This window comes from Apis laboriosa, unplaced genomic scaffold (genome assembly GCF_014066325.1).
Source record: "Apis laboriosa isolate Shangri-la unplaced genomic scaffold, ASM1406632v1 scaffold111_cov153, whole genome shotgun sequence".
Classification (NCBI taxonomy): Eukaryota; Metazoa; Arthropoda; class Insecta; order Hymenoptera; family Apidae; genus Apis; species Apis laboriosa.
This window is the reverse complement of record NW_025220849.1, coordinates 353,585-373,739: the sequence shown is the minus strand read 5'-3', so window position 1 is coordinate 373,739 and position 20,155 is coordinate 353,585. Positions and strand designations below refer to the sequence as shown.

The window sequence follows — 20,155 nt, the reverse complement described above, 5'->3', positions numbered from 1 at the left end:
CAGAAATAATAATAATAATAATAATAATAAAAAAAAAAAAAAAAAAAAAAAGTAAAAACACTTGTAAATTGATATTTACTGAACAAAGATTTAAAAAATAAAAAAAGACTTGATCGTATAAGGAAACAAGTCATACTATTATTCATCAACAATTTAATTAATTAAGAAACTTCTTAAATATGATGGCGATTGATTTATATATAAAACATCATGTGTATACGCGTGCATTATCTGTATAAATACTTAACATTGTATCAATGACTAACAAATACCAAGTAGCTTGAACCTCTTTTCCTCAATTACTTTCAAGTGATCGAAGAAAATTCGATTTGATCATTCACTTCAACTTTCTATTTGTAATTCCTAAGCTTTATCGTACTAGGGAATTATTCAAACGAAAGGATAGAAAGTCATTGCGACTTCAACCTTTAGAACTTCTTGGAGAACGCAGATCATCATGGCCATTTATGTTCCAGCGTTATGTCAAGCGCAACTCATCAGACCTGTCAGTGTATTATCGCAAACTTCTCTTATAGAACCATCTCTTGTCCCTACTTTGGTTTCAATCACTGTAAAATTATTTTTATATGTACGTCGTAAACTACGTGGATTTGGTACATAAACTTCGTATGGAGTCCGACCATTTTCAATCACCCATATACTACCAGATTCCGCGATTCTCAAGATCGACATTAGACCTTGAGCTACCACATATGGACTATAAAGGAAAGACTTGATTAAAATTGGTTTTCTTTTTGATTTAATTTTTTTTTTTTTTTTAATAAAAATTGAAAAAAAAAGAAAAACTTACGTTTGTATTGATAGTTGTTCGAGAGTTTTTACGAAATCTGCCTTCATAACACGAGAAAGTAATTTATTTGGACTATCCACTGTAAGCGCAGTTTCTGTCAAGCCAGGACATAACGTTATTACACGAATACCAGTCTTTTCAATTTGGTAAGATTCCTAAAATAGATTCAAATTTATCTTTAAATTATTTTCTTATTATTTGACATTTATTATATATGTTTTGCAGATTGTTTCTAAACTTCAAAGAAAAAGAACCAGTATTCATGGTAGTATTATTTATAAATTATCATGAGATTTTATTTAAAATTAGAATAAAAAACGAAATATTTGAAATAATTAATATTTAGTATCTTCTTAAAACATTTAATGAAAATGATATTAATATTTTTATCTTTTTGTAGAATATAGAATACTTATTATTAATATTAAACTCAGAAAACCATATATAATTTAAAACAATAAATATTACCGCGAGAGATTGTGAGAGTCCAATCATGGCATGTTTGGTGGCTGTGTAAATTGGAAGTTGAGCAGTGCTTTTAATATCTATGTGTTGACTAATATTCACTAAAGTTCCTCCATGTCCAAGTTGATTTTTGCTTAAATATTTTATAGCCAATAATGCGGTACGAATCATTCCTCCCTAAGATATCAAATATAAGAATATTATGATTTCTCATTAAAAAAAAAAGACACATACACACACAAATAGACAATAAAACAATCTCTTTATCACTTACAATATTAACTGCTATTTCTTTTTCCCATCTTCGTTCGTCCAAAATACCAGCATTATTTATGACAATGTCAATATCATCCATAAAATTCAAAGCTTCCTCAAAAGCCGCTATAATATGTACAAAAATATTAAATTGAAACCCAGACATCAGAACAAGTTTATGATAAATTAATATTAAATAATAAATTTATTATATTATTATATTATATTATTATTAATTATTATATTATTTCTTTTCTATCAAAAATTTATTTTGTTTTTAGATCAAGCTCCAGTCAACGTCTTCGTCATTATCGATTATTTAATGACGATTTATGAGTCAAAAAATTATCAATGCGTTATCTACACATTGATTTCTACATATAATACTATATTTAACACTCACCAGTCATAAGTTCGTGATTGGAAACATCAGCATGAATGAAATGCACTTTTTTTTCTTCGCAGGATTTCTCTACACTCAGTTCTATTCGCTTACCGATTTCCTTGTCAATATCTAATATAGTTATTTTCTAAAAATTTATTCAAATTGATAAGTTGAAATTTTAGTATATTTTCGGAATTAATTTAAGAAAACACTTACATTCGCACCGTGTTTCAAAAAATGATTCATAAATGCATTTCCTAAACCCGCAGCTCCACCAGTTATGAGCACGTTTTTACCAGAAACGAGACCGTATATTGCCTCTATTTCTTTCGCTTTCTCGGATGCGGAAGATTGTCTTCTTTTATTATTCTCGTTCTCTGCAAAATTTACATGGTATTCAATATCATCTTACGTGATAAACTTGCAAAAATTCTTATATAAATTCTAATATAAATTAGAAAATATCTAAATCAAATTATATCATCACTTCAATACTATAATATTTTACATGTATTATAATTAATGTTATTTTCTAATTAACAATATTTGTTTTTATTACAGATATACTCTATATTTATGAAAATAACAATAAGTTATTTGAATAAGTTGAAAAATTCTACGTAAAACGACAGGTTATTTTTATTGAAATAAACTGAAATCATTCGATTGAACGGTTTTCTGAAAATTTTGTTTATTTCATTGTTTCTAGGAGTACGCAGAGAAACGTACCCATTTTTATTCGAAGGAAATCGCAACTGAATCGAATATACGAGATAGTGTTCACCAGAATTGGAGAGCACAAGACAGGGTCAACGTATGTCGTTCTACTGAAGTTTGATCGGTTCTCGTCGATCGTATTTATAGACACAACGAGCTGTCATGATGATTTCTACAAACGTCACAATATGTATGTATAAATGAGACATGAATTTTTATCGTTAAGAATGTCTCGTAGATAGATGATGAGAGGGGATCAATCATTTCTCTCCTCGCTTTATTTTTTTTTTTTTTTATGATGGATAATGAATCTCGAACAGTTGATAGTATATAATACATAATAGAATCTCTAATTAACCCTTGACATAGAAAGTAATTAATTCAGTTGCGGACTCGTATCGCGCGCTCCTTTGAAAAAAGTTTCAACGTTAAAGCGGCGTCTGCCCTCGCGATAAACGCAATTACATCGTATTTGAATAATGGTAGTCCGTCGATAAACTTATTCCTGATTGTATGCGCATTTTTAAATATATACAGGTGAGAAATATTAGTAAAAGTATATATCAATGAGGATTTTTGATTTAAATTTGAAGATAAAATTTAATTTGAACTTGAATTTCTTTTTTTTTTTTATATATATATCATCGTTCAATTTTTGAATATATAAATAGATAAAATGATCAAGTTCTTAATAAAACATTTTAATATTTGTAGCTTTATTAGAAATAATATTAATTTTAATAAAAATTTTTTATTGAAAAGCAAGGTTAAAATTACTACAATTAAAATGTTTCATTGATTTTACATCTTTTTTTTTCAAAAGGAAATATATTGCATATTTATTATTAAATTCAATATTTTTCTATTATATCATAATTCATAATTTTCTAATAAATTTTTCAGAATTAAAAGTAATCAATTCTTTGGGAAAATTATTTTAATATCATAATATTACGTGATATTAATTATTCAATGATTTTACGTGATTTTAATTCTAAGAATTATATATATAGTGCAACGACTTTACGAAAAAAATTCTATATTCAATAGGATTTTATTCTATTTATTTTATTTTTTAAATATTATTTATATGATTTTTATAAATGAGAATTAAAAAATGTCTAAAATTAAAAGATCTAAGTATTTTCCTTGATTCATCTTTTTTTTATCTTTGAGGTTGAAACATGGTGAGAAACATGTTAAAAAAATCTTAATATGTTAGTAGTTAATTCATTTTTTTATTAGATAGAAATAATAATTATCTTATCAATGATTTTTATTTAATTTTTATATAAGAAAATATATAATACTTATCAAAATCAGCATATTTTCTTCATTTTCTATATATTTTCCTTTCTTTTTTTTATCATCTTTTCTTCTTTTATTTTATCTTCTTTTTCGGCAATTTTCAGCTTTGCTCTTCTTATTTCTTCTTCTTATTTCCTAATTTTCTCTTTTTTCTTATTCTTTTCATCTTTATTCTTCTTTTTCTTTATTTTCTCTGCTTCTTTTTTTCTTTTCTCTTTTTCCTTTTCTTTTATCTTCTCTCTTTTCATTTTCTCTCTTTCTTTTTTCTGTTGTTCTTTTTTTTTTATGAATTCCTTTCTTTTCTTTTCTGCTTCTTTTCTTTTTTCTTCTTTCTTTGCTTCTTTTTGCTTCTTTCTTCTTTCTTTTTCTTTTTGTATCATTTTCTCTTTCATTATTTTCTCTTTTTCTTCTTTCTTCATCTCTCCTTCTATCTTGTTTTCTTCTTCTTCTTTCAGTATTTTCTCTCTTAATCTAATTTTTCACGATCCTCTTTTTATTTTTTCTGTTTTTTTTTTTTTTTGTAAACTACATCCACTATATACAATCACAAATCGTGTTGGAAAACGTAGTTTCCGCGCGTGTCGTGTGGCGTGCAGTTGCGATAAACTGTCGACGTATGCGCAGCTTATGCTTTCCGACCTGTTATCGAAAAAAAGAGCATTTAATCTATCATGAATTCATGATAAATTGAGGCGAATCCACGCGTTCTAAAAGGCACACCCTGAATCCAGTAAGAATCGGTTTTTGCACTGAATTTCATTCCGTTTGATAAGCTGGAAATAACACGAATTCAATTCTTTTTCTTTTTTTTATATTATTCTCTTTTTTTATATTATTTTCTTTTGTTTTAGTTTATATTTTCATTTTCGCTCATTTATCTTTTACTCTTTTTCTTGTCTATCTCTCTTTCTTTCTTGTCTGTTTTTTAATTTTTTTTTGTTTGTCTTTCTTTTGAATTTATTTTTCTTTCATTTCATCTTTTTTTTCCTTTTTTCACTTTTTTTCTTCTATTAAATCGTAGATGATGTACCATCTTACATCATAATATTGTATTTTTAATTTTTTATCACGATAAAAAAACACTAAAGAATGATTTTACAAATATTTGAAAATAACTTTCTTAAAATATGGACACATGTTTAATAAATTTTGTGTATTATAAAAAGATGAAAAAGAGAGATAATTATAATGATTATTCGAAATATTGTTATTTCTTATCTCTTGTTTCATACTTTATACTTGTTCTGATATAATGATGCGCTATATATGTGCATTGTTGATAATTATGGCACCATATTTAGTGTAATTTACATTTAAAATAATAATAATAATTCAACGTTCGATAAAGATTTATAAATTCAAAGAATAGAGATAATAAATCAAGACACAACAAACAATCAAAATTAACATTCACTTTTATTTATTTCAATTGAAAATATTTCGGAAAATATTTATAAATAGATAAATATAAATTATTTATTTGTTTCATTTGTTGTTTATTATTATAGGATAATGAAAAAAATGTTTTATGTCAATTTTAGATTTTAAAATAGATTTTAGAATCAAATTTCCTTTTAAAAATAATTTTCGTAAATTATTCATTACATTTTTTTATTTTTACAATAATTTCATCATTATTCTGCAATTTTATTTTTATTTTTATTTTTAATCATCTATATTTAAAAAAAATAATATAAAATTATATAAAGGAAATCCATTAGATCTAGTCTCTTCAAAAAATTTTTATTATTTAAATTTCATATCGATGACAAATTCAATTAATATCAAACTCTCATAAGCTTTTATACCAAAAAATATTTTTCAAAATTATTTTTCAATTAGTATTTATTATTCTGTAACGATAAGTGTTCATTCTTTCGAGATAAATATTATTGACTAGTGTTATACTTATTTCTTGATATCTTTGTAGATTTTAAATGGTAAAAAAATGTTATGTATGTTATTGGGTTATCGTTTATTCGACCTAACAAATTTTTTTTTTTCATCTTTCATGACCAATAATATAACAATTTTATTTCGTATCAAACGTGTAACTACGTATATATTAAATATATATATGTATACAAAGTAATCACTTTTTCAAATGAGGCTACGTCAAATCTTTTATAAATATCTTATTATTGGTTTCTTGGTTAATATCATAAATATAAATATAATTTTATTGATAATTTTATTTGCTTCGATAGATTTTACATAAAAAAATTTTTTTAATTAAAATTATAATTTTTGTGAATGATAGATTTTTTTTAGAAGATATTAGTACAAAGAATTTTAATGTGCGAACCAATAAATATTTTTTAGGGAATTGCTGTTAATAAATTATCATTTTTTATTGATAATTTATTTATTTTAATATAAATACATTATCATATTTTTCATTATCATATTAAATTATTTCTTGTTCCATATGAAGAATATTACAAAAGAGAGACAAAATTCAAATAAAAATTGGAAAACACTGCTAGTGACTTTAAATTTTTAGTGAATTTATAGTTAAGTACCTTGTACAATTGATAGATGTCGCCAGAAGTATTAGAAGAAATGAATTTAACTATTTCTTAGTTCAAATGCTTGTTCCTTTTTTTCTTTTCTTTTTTTTTTTTTTTTTTATATGATAAGATTCAAATTAAAGTTCAAATGAATCAAAGTGATATTTCGGTAATCAAGTTTATAATAGTCTTTCGTAAGATAATACTGCGGTGTTGGTAAAATATTTTTTTGCATCACGAAAAGTATATCCCATACAATGATAAATATTTAATAATCTTTTCGCGATTAAATTTTTTTGTACATTACATAGTACATTACAATTTCTTTGAAAAAATATGAAGAAATGTATTTAATTATTTAAACATTATTCGAAATTCGTGGTATGTCTTTGTATTAATCTTTAATAGAAATTTATTATAATTGAATTTATAGGAACAATTTGATATAAATCTTTATTTGATAAACAGAGAATTTTATAAAATAAATTTAACAACATATCCATACATATTTTGCATTAATCTACGCACTTTTATTTTAAATTTTTATATATCACTTACATATTTAATTTTTTGATAAAAAATTTGTGGAATTATTTCAAGATTTGAACAAATAATTATTGTATCCCATTATATTGCTAAATGCTTATGTTCTGAAGAATATCGATAGAAAAGTGGGCGTTCTTTTTGTTGAATTTTTTTCTAAATATTGATTCATTTCGAATATGTTTGCGATGTACAGAGAGAATTCGATAATTCAATATAATTACTTTGATAGATGTTTTCTTATCTATGTTTACCGGATGCGTTCTTAACTTATTAAATAGAAAAATCAAATAATTTATGAGAAATTTCACCTTCAATTATTATTAAGATAATATAAGTAAGACAAATCTCTTTATATCTTTTTTGAATAGATAAATAAATATATATGTATATTCTATATTTTATGAATATCCAAAAATTAAAAAATAATTTTTCAAATCAAAATTAAAAGTTTTGTTTTCAATTTTATTTTCTAATTATTATCAATTCAAAATATTCTTAGACATAATCAAATTTTCTTATACGAACGAATTAAGTAGAATAGCTCAAGCAGTAAGACGTACAATAATTCTCAAATCCAATAGCAGTATTCTATATTATTCTAAGTTATAGAAAAGAAGATTACAATATATGATTTGACAATCATTATATTTCTCGCTATTTAAAGAACTTTCATTCATATATGAAAGTTTACTCAGGGATATTTTTTGATAATCTTTAATTATCAATAAATAAAAAAATAATATCAAAAATATACATTATATAATATACATATATAATATATATTATGTACAAAACATATATCTTTATTTACAATATAACCGACAGTTTAATTTATTTGCAATTTAGATTCATTTTCATCCAATATGAAATCATCGTTTTTTTGTGGTAAACTATCGAATAGTAGTATTTCGTACACAGGTTTTCCATCTTCACTGATCCAAATACTTCCATTCTGGGCGCATCTCAGCACATAAACTAATCCGTGTGCGATACTAAGCATTCTAATATAAAAAAATATTTTAATTGATTATATACTATAATATTTTAATAAAAAAAATAAAAGGGTTTCTAAATTTCTTCATTTTTTGAAACACTTTTAGAGAGATAGATTCTAAATATCAAGAAAATGAAAAAGTTTAAATGCAAAAATGAAATTAAAAATTTTTGCATTAGAATATCAATAAATGGAAATTTATTCTACTTAAAATATGTGCCTAATATTTTTTTTATATTAAAATACCTTCTAAAATATTTCTGTATCACATCATCATGTGGGACGTTGTTCTCTAAATTTTTCACATCAATAATTTGAGGAAGTTCAGGGCACATGACTAATATTTTTACTCCAGTTCTTTTATAATGATATGGTTGCTGCAAAATCAAACTTATATTAAAATTATCAATATAAAAATTTCATAGAATTTGATTGCATCAAATCTTTGCAACAAATAAATATAATTATTAATTAACTGAATCAATAAAGTATTGATATAGATATATATAAAATTGAATCAGGAATAATTTAACAGGCGTCTGAGAGAAAATACATAATTATGCTTGTAAAATATTATTTAAAGTTTTATATAAAGTCTTGGAAAATTGAGAATAAAATTTTAGAAATTTGAGAATGATGTTTCTCTATGAAAAACTTACCGCAAAAGAACGACTGAAGCTAACCACAGCATGTTTTGTGGTTGAATATACTGGTAGTTGAGGTGCAGCATAGAGACCAGTCAAAGATGATATGTTTACTATAGCGCCTCCTTTGCCTCCGAGGTCCTTTTGCATTTGTTGGATTCCTAGAAGCGTTGCACGTATCACTGAAGTCTAAGCAAAATATTTTCAATTAATGAATTGCAATCATAAAGATATTTTTACAAGCATGTTCTACATTCTAAGAAAAATGAACATGTGCTTTATTTAATGTTTTTGTTATAATATTTTGGATTGCATCGTAGAAAATGTTGTATTCAAAAAATAACATTTTTGCTTACCACATTTACGTCAATAGTTTTCATGAAATCAGTTTCGTTCATTATATCAGCATTATTTACTAGAATTTCTAATCCACCAAGTGCCTTCACAGCTTTTTTAAACGTATCTATTAATAAAAAATTAGAAAAATTAGTATTTCAAATATATATAATATTAATGTTTGTATTATGTACAGAGATATAATAATATAATTATTTTATGAATAATGATATTTTACCTATTATTTATAAAAGTTTTCGTACATCTTATAAAAAGATTATTTTTACAAAAATAGATCATTATTGTACAATAAATATAATTACTTATTAAAATATAAAATATTAACTTTACAGTTAAATTTTGTAGGACTTTATTTTAATAAAGATAATCTTTAAATATGGCTTGCATAAAAATTCTTGGATTGGATTATTGTTAAATTTATAAATGGTGTCCTTTGATTAAGATATTAATTTTAAAAATAAGTGGCACCAATGTTAAATTTTGACATAGAATTTTTTTATTAATATTATAAATCCAATTATAAATTTTATTGTTTCTATAATTCTTATTTTTATTTATCTATCGTTTTTATTTCTTATCGTGGTAGGTCTTGAGTTTTTTAATTTATCTAATTTTAGATTTATAAAATTATATTTTATAAAAGATACCATCGAATTCAGAATTGTTTGCAATGTTACAATGATAGAATATAGTACGGTTGCGTCCGAATTCCTTATTTAATATATCCACTGTTTCCTTGCCTGATTCTTCGGTATCTATCATCGCTATTATCTAAAATCATTTTTCATAAATTAGCATATTCTTGTATTAAATTATTTAAATGTTTTATAAACATTTTTATTTATATGTTTTACATATGAAACATTTTATTCTAAATTCTAAATGTATTATTTTATGCAAATTGATCTATGAATTTAAAAATATTTTCTCATTTTATCAATTACTTACAGATGCTCCATTTCTCAGCAATTCTCTGCTAATAGTCAAACCTAACCCACTTGCCATTCCTGTTATGATAACTCTTTTATCTTTGATCTGCATTTTTTTTTATATCAGCTCTTTCCTTTTCTTAAAAAAAGTAGAAATCTTAATGATAAATAAACATAACAAATTTTTCGATACGTTTAATTTTTGTACACACTTCTTCTATTTGTTGTATACTTTCTCTTTTCTTTTAAAAGATACAATTACAACTTATACTTTATTAATTGTACACTTCAAATAATATAAATAACTTTTTTACAACTAAAAATATCTTTTATTTTTCCAATAGAAATGAATTGATCGATTTAATATTTGATATGTTAAATTTGGAACTTTCATGGAACAATTTCGTATAATTTTCACTATTTTGATTCCTTTACAAAAATAGAAATTAGAATTCTGGAAGAATAAAATTGTTAAAGAGAAACAAGAGTCAAAGAGTGAAACTGTTAGAATTTTAACAGTTGTTGGTCGCGATACATTATTGGAAGGTTTCTATCAAAGATGATAAGGAAGAAACTTGCTGCTTTCATGTCATGATCTTCGACCTATTTTGCGTCATGATGATTGGCGAGAATATGTTTTCCATTATCTGTGCAATTTTCATTGCAACATGTTTTGATCTGTTATTAAAAAATTTGAATTAGTGTTGTGTTAATTAACTTCTCTTTCCTTTTTTAAATAAATTAAATTAGTGAAATTATAATTTGATAGTAATTTCTCTCATTTTTGCTTCATATTAATTTAATATTTAATATTAAATCCTCTTTGTTATTCTTATTTTAACAATTTTTTTATAATTTTATATAAGTTAAAATTTAATATTTATTTTAAATTATTCTTGTTTTGTATCCTCGAGTTCGATTATATAAATAAAATATAATTGAATGCGCGTTGAAAGATTAAAAATTATCAAGCAATTTTGGCGAGAGTTTTATAAAAATAAAAGATTTAATGAAAATATAATAGGATTGATGTCTTGCAACAAAATTTTTGGATCTTGAACATTAAATGATCCTTTTCGATATTAAATTATATGCTAATATCGAAAAGAATTTTTTATTATTTCTTTATTATATCATTATCATAAATATCAATTATAAAATCGCATCATCGATCGACTTACGAAATTTTTTGAATATAATAATCAATTTCGGGATACGTATTTCAACGATTTTATTATAGTTAAAATATAAAAATAAAATATAAATAAACTATAACAGTTTAATAATAATTTTTAAGTAAAATATAATTTGATAATAAATTATTAGACAATAAATTCATTACAATTTTATTTTTTCGATTTAAAGAAAAATATATATAAATTGTTATTTTATCTTTGTTTTCTTTGTATGAGACAGTTGGTAACAAAATTTATTTTAATAAAAAAATAATAATACAAAGTGATTAACAATTAATAATTATATTTTTAATCTTTTTTTATTCTACATAAAATAATTTTTCTTTTATTATAATTATGGTTTTATAAGGAGACCTTTATAATTGAAGTTCTACTTTCTTCAATGGAGGAAATTCAACAGCATAGGGTTGTTTACCTTCTTTACAAACCCATACAGCTTCATTTTTGCCTTTCTCGATAAGTTTTACCATGGCATCTCCAACATGTTCCGGCCTAAAAAATAACATATAATGAATATGAAAAATATTAATATCATTTATATTATATTATATTTGTTCTAAAATAGTTTTATCAATCAATATTTATTTTCGTTATATTATATCTTTATCATTGTATCATATTTTATCTTATCATATCTTATATCTTTTTTTCCATAAAATTTTTTAGATTATTTTGTCTGTAAGAAATTTATTTATCTGTAAGAAAGTTTTCATAAATCTTTTAAAATCTCATCCATTCTTCCAATATAAATTATTTAAAAAAATTCTCAGGAAAAAATATAACAAGTAATTAAATAAGTTAGAAGAAGATTGTTAGAAGAAGTATATTATTATAATTAAAATACTAATATAATTCTATGTAATCTTTTTTTTTTTACACAAAAACTTTCAAATTGTTTATGTAATATTTAAAATTTCACTTACGTTTGCGGAATGTCTTTTCCTAAGCAGTTATTAAAATCATTTTGCGTAACAAAATCAAAAGATTTAGAAATAGGATTTTCAAGTAAAGTCGTAATTGTGACACCAGGGCACATTATGAGAATGCGAATTCCAGTATTATTGTAGTATCTCTGAAATGATTGAAATAAATGTATGAGTTAATAGGAAAACATTAAATTAAAATAAATATTCAAATTAAAATAATTTGATTTCTTATATTTTCGAGAGAAATCTTATATAATTGTATATCTTATATAATATTATCTTTATATAATTAACTTTTGGAATATCTAATCGATTATCAATATAATTCACTAACCTAATGATTATATTTATTGTTTTTAATTTTGCATCATTACAGAAAAATATTGGATTAATTGAATTCTTTCCTTTTCTTATTATAATCTCTACATTTAAAAAATAAGAATATAAAATATAATAAAAATAGATGGTTAATCTAATATTTCTCTTTGAAAATCCTTGCAAAATTGAAAAATCGAAATTTTTGAAAATATTTGTAAAATATTAAATATTATAACATCTAATTAATAAAATTTAGATCAATAGATAGATATTAATCAATTAAAGAAGAAAATTTCAAATCAAGTTAATTGATTAGACAATTAGTTAAACAAATATTAGAAAATTGAATGTTTTCATAAACAGATATTATTTCATTTAATATCTAAATCATGGACAAATTGTAATCAATCCATTAAATTAAAAATTTTCGATCTTATCTTTCGATTATTAATATTTCTAAAATAATTAAGATTATTTAAATATATCTACCGCCAAGCAACGACTGAATGCCAATACATAGTGTTTGCTAGCACAGTAAACGGGACTACTGTATATAATATCTAGAGCCACGATCGACGCAATATTTACTATAGTGCCACCTTTACCACCTTTGAGTTTGCTCATATGATCAAAAGCGAGCAATGATCCTTGGATTACACCACCCTAAAATTAAAAAAAAAAAAAAAATTAGGAAATAATTTCGTTAGGAGACTATATTGATATTCATCAACATTATATAAATATCAAATTTATAAAAATGATAGGTCGATTAGGCTCATTTCTTTTAAAAAGCAAATATGTATATTTAAATCAAACTTCTGTATTACGTGAAAATTTATAAAAGAAATTAAAATAATCTTTTTTGAATCTCTGTTTCTTTCTAAAAAGTACAGATATTTTACTTACGACATTTATACACATAGTTTGCTCCCATTTTTTGTCGTTGTATATACCAGCATTGTTAATAACAATATCTAAGCCATTCAAATCGCTCACAACTTTTTTGAACACCGCTACAAAAATATAATTTTTAATGAATTAAATATTCAATAAAATATATTTTTTCATCGATGATCATTTCATATTACTTTTAATCATTTTATATTACTTTTATTTATATTAAGAACTCTTGAGAATATGAAACAGCAGTTGAATATATTAATACTTTAAAATCATAATACTATGTTATTCGTAATACTATATAATTATTTTATATATTAGGTCTATTCTATTAAATGAATCTCACTTTATTACTTTCATCTTCATTGCAAAGTTAAATCGTTTATAATTCGATAAAACAAATTTTAATGTATATTTTTACATATAAATTTTTTTATTTATTTCAAAAATGAAAAATTTAAAGTAAATATATAGTATAATTTCTTTCTTGAAAAAAGAAAAAATTGAAATAATATATTTTATGAAATTAGAATTAATTAAAACATAAAATACCTTCGAATTCATTAATCTTGGTCACGTCACAAACATAGAATATCGCCTTTCCCTTTCCAAATTCTTTTTCCAAATTATTTGCCGATTGTTGACCAGGAGAAGAACTCAAATCGAGAAGAGCAACGCACTAAAAATTACACCAATAAATGGTTTTAACATTTAATAATTAGTGAAACATAATTTATTTGTAAAAAGTATATTTTCTGATATAATTTTTTTGAAAATAATTAACCTTTGCTCCATTTTCTAACAATCTTTTAGCATAGATGAAACCAAGTCCAACGGTTCCACCGGTGATCAAAGCTGTTTTGTTCTTGATATTGTCTGTCATGATCTATAAAAAAAATTTTTGTTATAGTAAAATTTTATATCTGAATAAATTTTAATTTTTATATCATTTTGTTAATCAAAATTCGTTAATCAAATTTCGTTAATCACATTTTCTTCTATTAAAATTATTATTATTATTGTGTGTTATCAAACGATCGTATAAAATCTAATCAAAATCTTTAGAAATTAACATTTTAATCTTTGAATTAGAAAAAAAAAATGATTCAAAGTTCAAAAAAAAAAAATAATAATTATTTTATCCACTCACCAAGTTTGAATTTAAAACTTATGGAGTTTTTTATGAATTTATTTCAAACAATTGATAGATGTGAACAGTGTCGTTCCTGACTAAGAAATGAATCGTCGCGTACATTAAATTAAATATATATTTATGGCAGACATCTATATCTGTACATATACATGAGTACGTATCATTGACATGTGATACAAAATAAGATTTTTTTTTTAAATAGTTTTAGCGATGGAAAAAATTTATATCTATAACATATCTATAAATATACATAATTTGCTAAAATCAAATATATCAAATAATTGATAAATAAATAAATAATAAAACAAATTATTAAAAATACAGTTTTCATATTCATATATTTTATAATTTTTTTTCTTCATCTTTTTAATGCTATGTTACATTTTATGTTTAATACATTGTTTAATACATTTCATTTATTAATACTTTTGTAATTATTTTTTTTGCAATCATTAGATATAAAAAAAAATTATCAAAATTATCAATATTATAAAATATGAATTAAATATAAACAAATTATATATTAAATATAAATTATATTTTACTTATTTTATTTATTTTGCTAAATAGGTTATATCATGATTATAAATACATTTTGTAATTTTTTGAAAATTCAGCTTGAGTTTAATAATATATTAGATCGATCATCAATATTTTTTCAATATTTTTAAAAATATTAAATTAATAAAGGATTGAAAGATTGAAGGAAAAATTAATATTTCAATCCTTTTGAGACTAATAGAATAATAGATTTTCAAAGATTATATATTGTTATATATAATAATTATAATACAATCTTTGTAAAATTATAATATATATATAAAACTATTATTATATTCTAATATTATATTACATTTATGTATAACTATATCACATGTAAATGTTATTTATCATATTTATAATTTTCGTTATATAATGAATACCATTATTTTTAAAATTACTAAATTATTTATGCAAAGAAACTAATTATATTTATCTTTATTTATGTAAATAAAATTTTACATGTGCATATATTCCAATAGAATGATTCAATTATCGATAAATATATATATTAAATATATATATTAATAATAATATACTAATGTTAAATATAAATCACATTACATATTATTATTATATAAATTATATTTTTTAATTAAATATATTAATTAATTGAATTAATTAAATATAATTTTACTTTTTATACTTAGTTCAATATAATTGTAATGATGTTCAATATAATTGCAAGGATGAAGAAATTTTAGAAAACGATGAAGAAAAGTTCAGAATAATAAAATGTTAAGAGAAAGATGACAAAAATGAATTCAATAAGAAATAACAAAAATAATGAGTAAAATATTTATTTTTTCAAATTTTAATAAAGGAATAAAATATAAAATATAAAATATACTGATAACATCGTATAATGTGAATGTTTTTGATATGATCTCTAAAAATAAATTAATTTTTATTGATAAATGTTATCAATTTAATAATTAATATAATGTATTGTAAATTATTATAATACAATACACATATTAAATAGTAATTGTTATTTAATATTTTTTGACATTTAATATTACATTTAATATTTAATATGTAATTGTTATTGTTATTGTTAATAATTATTGTATTGTATTATATATTAATATATTTATATGTTTAATTTTATATATTAGAAAAATTTTCAAAACATAATTATATATATTTTATATATTTTTCATATTCATTTTCATTTTCATTGTATATCATGTGATTTTTATATTATTTATTTTGCAACATCAGCAGTATAATTATCTTATCATAAATTAAAAATTCAATTGAAATTTCTAATCGAAAACAATTTGTTATTTTGAAGCATTTGATTGACGTTCTGAAAATATTTTTTTTAAATTCGATAAAATAAAGCAATTCAATCGATTTATTTTATTTTATTATGATAGAATAAATTTTCAGTGATATAGAAATAAAATATTGAATATAAAATATTTTCAATCGTAAAAATCTCAATACTCTTTTGAGAAGATTCTGCATTAATTATCAATTCAGGTATAATTTTCATTAAAAAAGAATAGTTTATTATGAATTTTTAATAAACATTAAATAACCATTTAATATTAATTCGAATCTTTCACAAATAATAAATTAATAAATGTATAATATGTAAGTTATAAATTTATATCAATTAAATTAATAACAAATTGATAATTGTTTAGACCAAATTTATCTCTGGTTTCATTTATATAGAGACTTTTAAAGTGGTATAACTAGGAAATTCGACTGCATAAGGAGGTTGATTATTTTCGATAACGAATATTGCGCCATTCGCCCCCTGCTCGATTAATTGGATAATGGCACTTGCTACGTGTTCCGGCCTGTTAACAAATATTATTATATTTAAATAAAATTAGTAATTTATTAACATTTATGAATTATTAATTGATATATATTATTAGAAATTTATTGCGAACATTAATTCAATATGCAATTTTTAATATTAATATCTTTGAATTATAATATTTTTTATTTTTTTTTTTTTACATTTCAATTATTTTGAAAATATGATTATATATATAATATAATTATCATATTTTAAATGAAATTGTAATTAATAATTAACATAAATACATTTTAATATTTTTTTTTTTAAATTTCGTTTTTTAATTCTAATGGAAAAATTTATTTACGGTTGTTTTTGCATAGTGACCATCGCCATAGCCGCTGTTTCTTCGTCGAGAAGATCCATAGCATGTTCTTTGGTGGACATGAATCTGGCAGCCATAGCTGTGGTTGTCAATCCAGGACATATCGTCAACATGCGGATGCCAGTTTTTTCATAATAATGCTTTGGTTTTTTTTTAAAAAAAAAAACTATTTTAATATTTCAAGGTAAAAATTTTAAATTTATATAAAGTACTTTAAAAATAGATAGCTAAAATTTAATGTCATGTTTTTTTTTCTCTGAAAAATATTTATATCTTAAAAAAATATTTATTTTTTTTTATTTTTTTCAAGATTAAATTTTAATTATTTAATTCTGAAAATATTTTTCCATTCTATTAAGAAAATATCTAAAATTTTAGTGTCTACAGAAATTTGTATTTTTTAAATATTTTTTCTTAATTTTTATATAATTATATTTCTAAGATAAATTGGATATATTAAATTCTTATTGTCTTAATTTAAAACTCAAAATTTTAATTTTTCTCAAGAATTGTTTTCATACAAAGTTTATATATACGCGAATTTTCAAAAATTTATTTTGATACGAATAGATAGAATTTTCATTCCATTTTTTACCTTCAATGATTGAGTGAATCCAACAATGGCGTACTGTGTTCCGCCATAAATAGGCGCTATAGGGATACCTTCGAGACCAGCTACAGAAGACATGTTCACGATAATACCACCATTGCCACCCTTATATTTTCCCATTGTGTGCAACCCTAAGATAGTTCCATAAACGATACCTTTCTACCAATAGAAAACAATTGGTACATTTTTCACATTTTTTTGAATAAATAATATAATAATTTTGAATAATGTAAAGTACAATAATGATAGGTTTACTATTCTAAAATATTAATGTGTAATGAGTCATATTATTACAAATTCATAAATTGACAGTTTTTTGATTTTTCTCGGTAAAAATAAAGAATTCGTAATTTTTTTAAGATTTACAATAATTTTTAATTGATGTATAAAAATTTATAATGATTTATAAAAACATGCAATTCTTTAATATTATTTATTTTCATTTTTGTTTTAACTATTTCGATACAGGTATCTTATATTTATATTTTATTATAATATTATTATAATATTATGATAAAGAAATATGGGATTACTTACGTAGTTAATATCGACCATAATTTCCCAATCTGCATCATCCATAATACCCGCGATATTTACAAGAATGTTTAAAGTTTCATACGTGTCAATAACCTTCTTGAACGATTCTGTATACAATATTTTTATTATACGTATCATTATAGTTGATATTTAATTAAATAATATTAAATTAATTAATTAATTAATTAATTAAATTATTTGAAATAATAAAATAAAAATAGTTATTAAAGCGTTAGGAGATAAATACAAGTTGATATTTGATTAGTACAATTTTCAAACATTAGATATAATACTTAAAAAAATATTAATTATATAATATTATTATTATATTTTGAAAAAACATAAAATAAACATTTTTAAATATTTGTTATGTAACAAACAAATATTCCATATATAATACACAATATACAGTATGCAATAAAATATTGTAATATATATATATATATATTTTTATTATATAGCATATAGCAATATGTATTTTAACATAAACATTATATTAAACAAAAAAGATAAGAAAATTTGTTGATCAATCTATATATATAAAATATAATATATAAATTATATAAAGTAAAAATTAAACAAGAATAATATTTATGATATATGAACATGAGATAATAGTGATATGAAATAATATGACAAATGAAATATTACTATCATTTGAGTAAGATGAACAAGAAAAACAAATTAGAAGGATATTAACTTATAAATAATTTATCATAATTTATAAATAATTTATTTAATCAAACTAAATTATTTTATGCTGCTGTAATATGATGCAAACAAATAGATCGTTGTATAAATAAAAAATAATAATACATACTAAAAGAAAAAAAGAAAAAAAAGAAAATTGATCCAAAGTAGGAATGAAATAAAGTATCATTAATAAAAAATAATTTTTAATGGCTTAAACTGTTTAAAACATTATGTTATAGATCCAAGAAGATATCAAAATTTAATTTTTATAAAAAATTTTTATTTTAATTATAATTTAGCTATTTTAGTTTAGCTTACATTAATAGAAATTAAAATATTTGTCAAAAAATCTAGTATATTTAGAATATTAAAACAATAGAAAAATAAAAAAGATTTATTACAATAATTTAAGTCAAAACTTTCAGCCAATATTATCTATTTGCATTTATCTTAAATAAATAAATCTTTTTTCTTCTCTCTTTAATTGATACAAAAAGATCAATAGATCAAGAAAACATTATACATAACGCGATCTTTTCATATTTTCATTTATTTATTTAATAATCTTTAATTACCTTGAAATTGCTCGTTCTTTGATACATCACAGGCAATAAAAATGGCTCTGTCCTTTCCAAATTCGTTGTTTAAATCTGCAGCTGCGCTCTCACCACCAGAATCGCTTAAATCCAACAGAGCCACCGCCTGAATCACATAAATGAAAGAAGAAGATAGAGATATATATATAATAATTGGATAGCAAAGGATACATTGAGAAAAATATTTATTCAACTATACAATATTTTTCTATCACAACAAATAATCATAAATGCTTATATTTCATCCAACTTTGAGATGAACATAAAATATTTTTTCTTATTACAAAGAATTATCACATGAAATTCGTAATGTTAGATTTGAAATGAATATGAATATACGAATCCAGCACAAGATCAAAATTTAATATTCAAATTAATATTCCAAATTTGTACCTTCGCCCCATTTCGAAGTAGCTTACGAGCGGTGCAGAAGCCGATTCCGTTCGCTCCACCGGTTACGATCGCGATCTTACCCTCGATGCTCATTATCGATCGCAGAAAAAGAAATGGACGGCGGCCCTGTTTTTATTTCTTTCAGCTGGATAACAACGGTGGTTTTCGTGGCGTGCACGCGCGAAGCCTCGCCTTGCGAATATATCCCACGACCGAGGGCCTCCACGG

The 20,155-nt window shown here is 22.3% G+C and overlaps 2 protein-coding genes across 2 annotated transcripts; both read right to left on the bottom strand.

Moving 5' to 3' along the window:
• Positions 1–28: 28 nt before the first annotated feature.
• On the bottom strand, positions 29–14,529 carry LOC122711235. Its single transcript, XM_043929809.1, has 20 exons — positions 14,412–14,529; positions 14,046–14,147; positions 13,814–13,940; positions 13,268–13,374; positions 12,851–13,024; positions 12,041–12,189; positions 11,477–11,609; positions 9,941–10,027; positions 9,640–9,763; positions 8,992–9,098; positions 8,651–8,824; positions 8,238–8,368; positions 7,830–7,998; positions 2,646–2,790; positions 2,133–2,293; positions 1,935–2,061; positions 1,551–1,657; positions 1,280–1,453; positions 812–966; positions 29–718 (listed from the first exon to the last, which is right to left on the bottom strand). The coding sequence occupies exons 2-20, from the start codon at positions 14,142–14,144 to the stop codon at positions 484–486; spliced, it is 2,685 nt and encodes an 894-aa protein (XP_043785744.1). The 5' UTR covers positions 14,145–14,147; positions 14,412–14,529; the 3' UTR covers positions 29–483.
• A 1,826-nt stretch (positions 14,530–16,355) lies between these two features.
• LOC122711224 (15-hydroxyprostaglandin dehydrogenase [NAD(+)]-like) lies at positions 16,356–20,155 on the bottom strand. Its single transcript, XM_043929796.1, has 6 exons — positions 19,928–20,155; positions 19,514–19,640; positions 18,246–18,352; positions 17,694–17,867; positions 17,081–17,238; positions 16,356–16,768 (listed from the first exon to the last, which is right to left on the bottom strand). The coding sequence occupies exons 1-6, from the start codon at positions 20,018–20,020 to the stop codon at positions 16,633–16,635; spliced, it is 795 nt and encodes a 264-aa protein (XP_043785731.1). The 5' UTR covers positions 20,021–20,155; the 3' UTR covers positions 16,356–16,632.

Coding starts and splice junctions, on each gene's coding strand:
- LOC122711235 (XM_043929809.1), bottom strand. CDS start 14,144: ATGACAGACAATATCAAGAACAAAACAGCTTTGATCACCGGTGGAACC. Junction 13,025..13,267: donor AAACTATGTGTATAAATGTC/GTAAGTAAAATA, acceptor TTTTAATTTTAG/GGTGGTGTAATCCAAGGATC. Junction 9,099..9,639: donor AAACAATTCTGAATTCGATG/GTATCTTTTATA, acceptor TTTTATTAATAG/ATACGTTTAAAAAAGCTGTG.
- LOC122711224 (XM_043929796.1), bottom strand. CDS start 20,020: ATGAGCATCGAGGGTAAGATCGCGATCGTAACCGGTGGAGCGAACGGA. Junction 17,239..17,693: donor GATTCACTCAATCATTGAAG/GTAAAAAATGGA, acceptor AAAAAACCAAAG/CATTATTATGAAAAAACTGG. Junction 16,769..17,080: donor GTCACTATGCAAAAACAACC/GTAAATAAATTT, acceptor ATTTGTTAACAG/GCCGGAACACGTAGCAAGTG.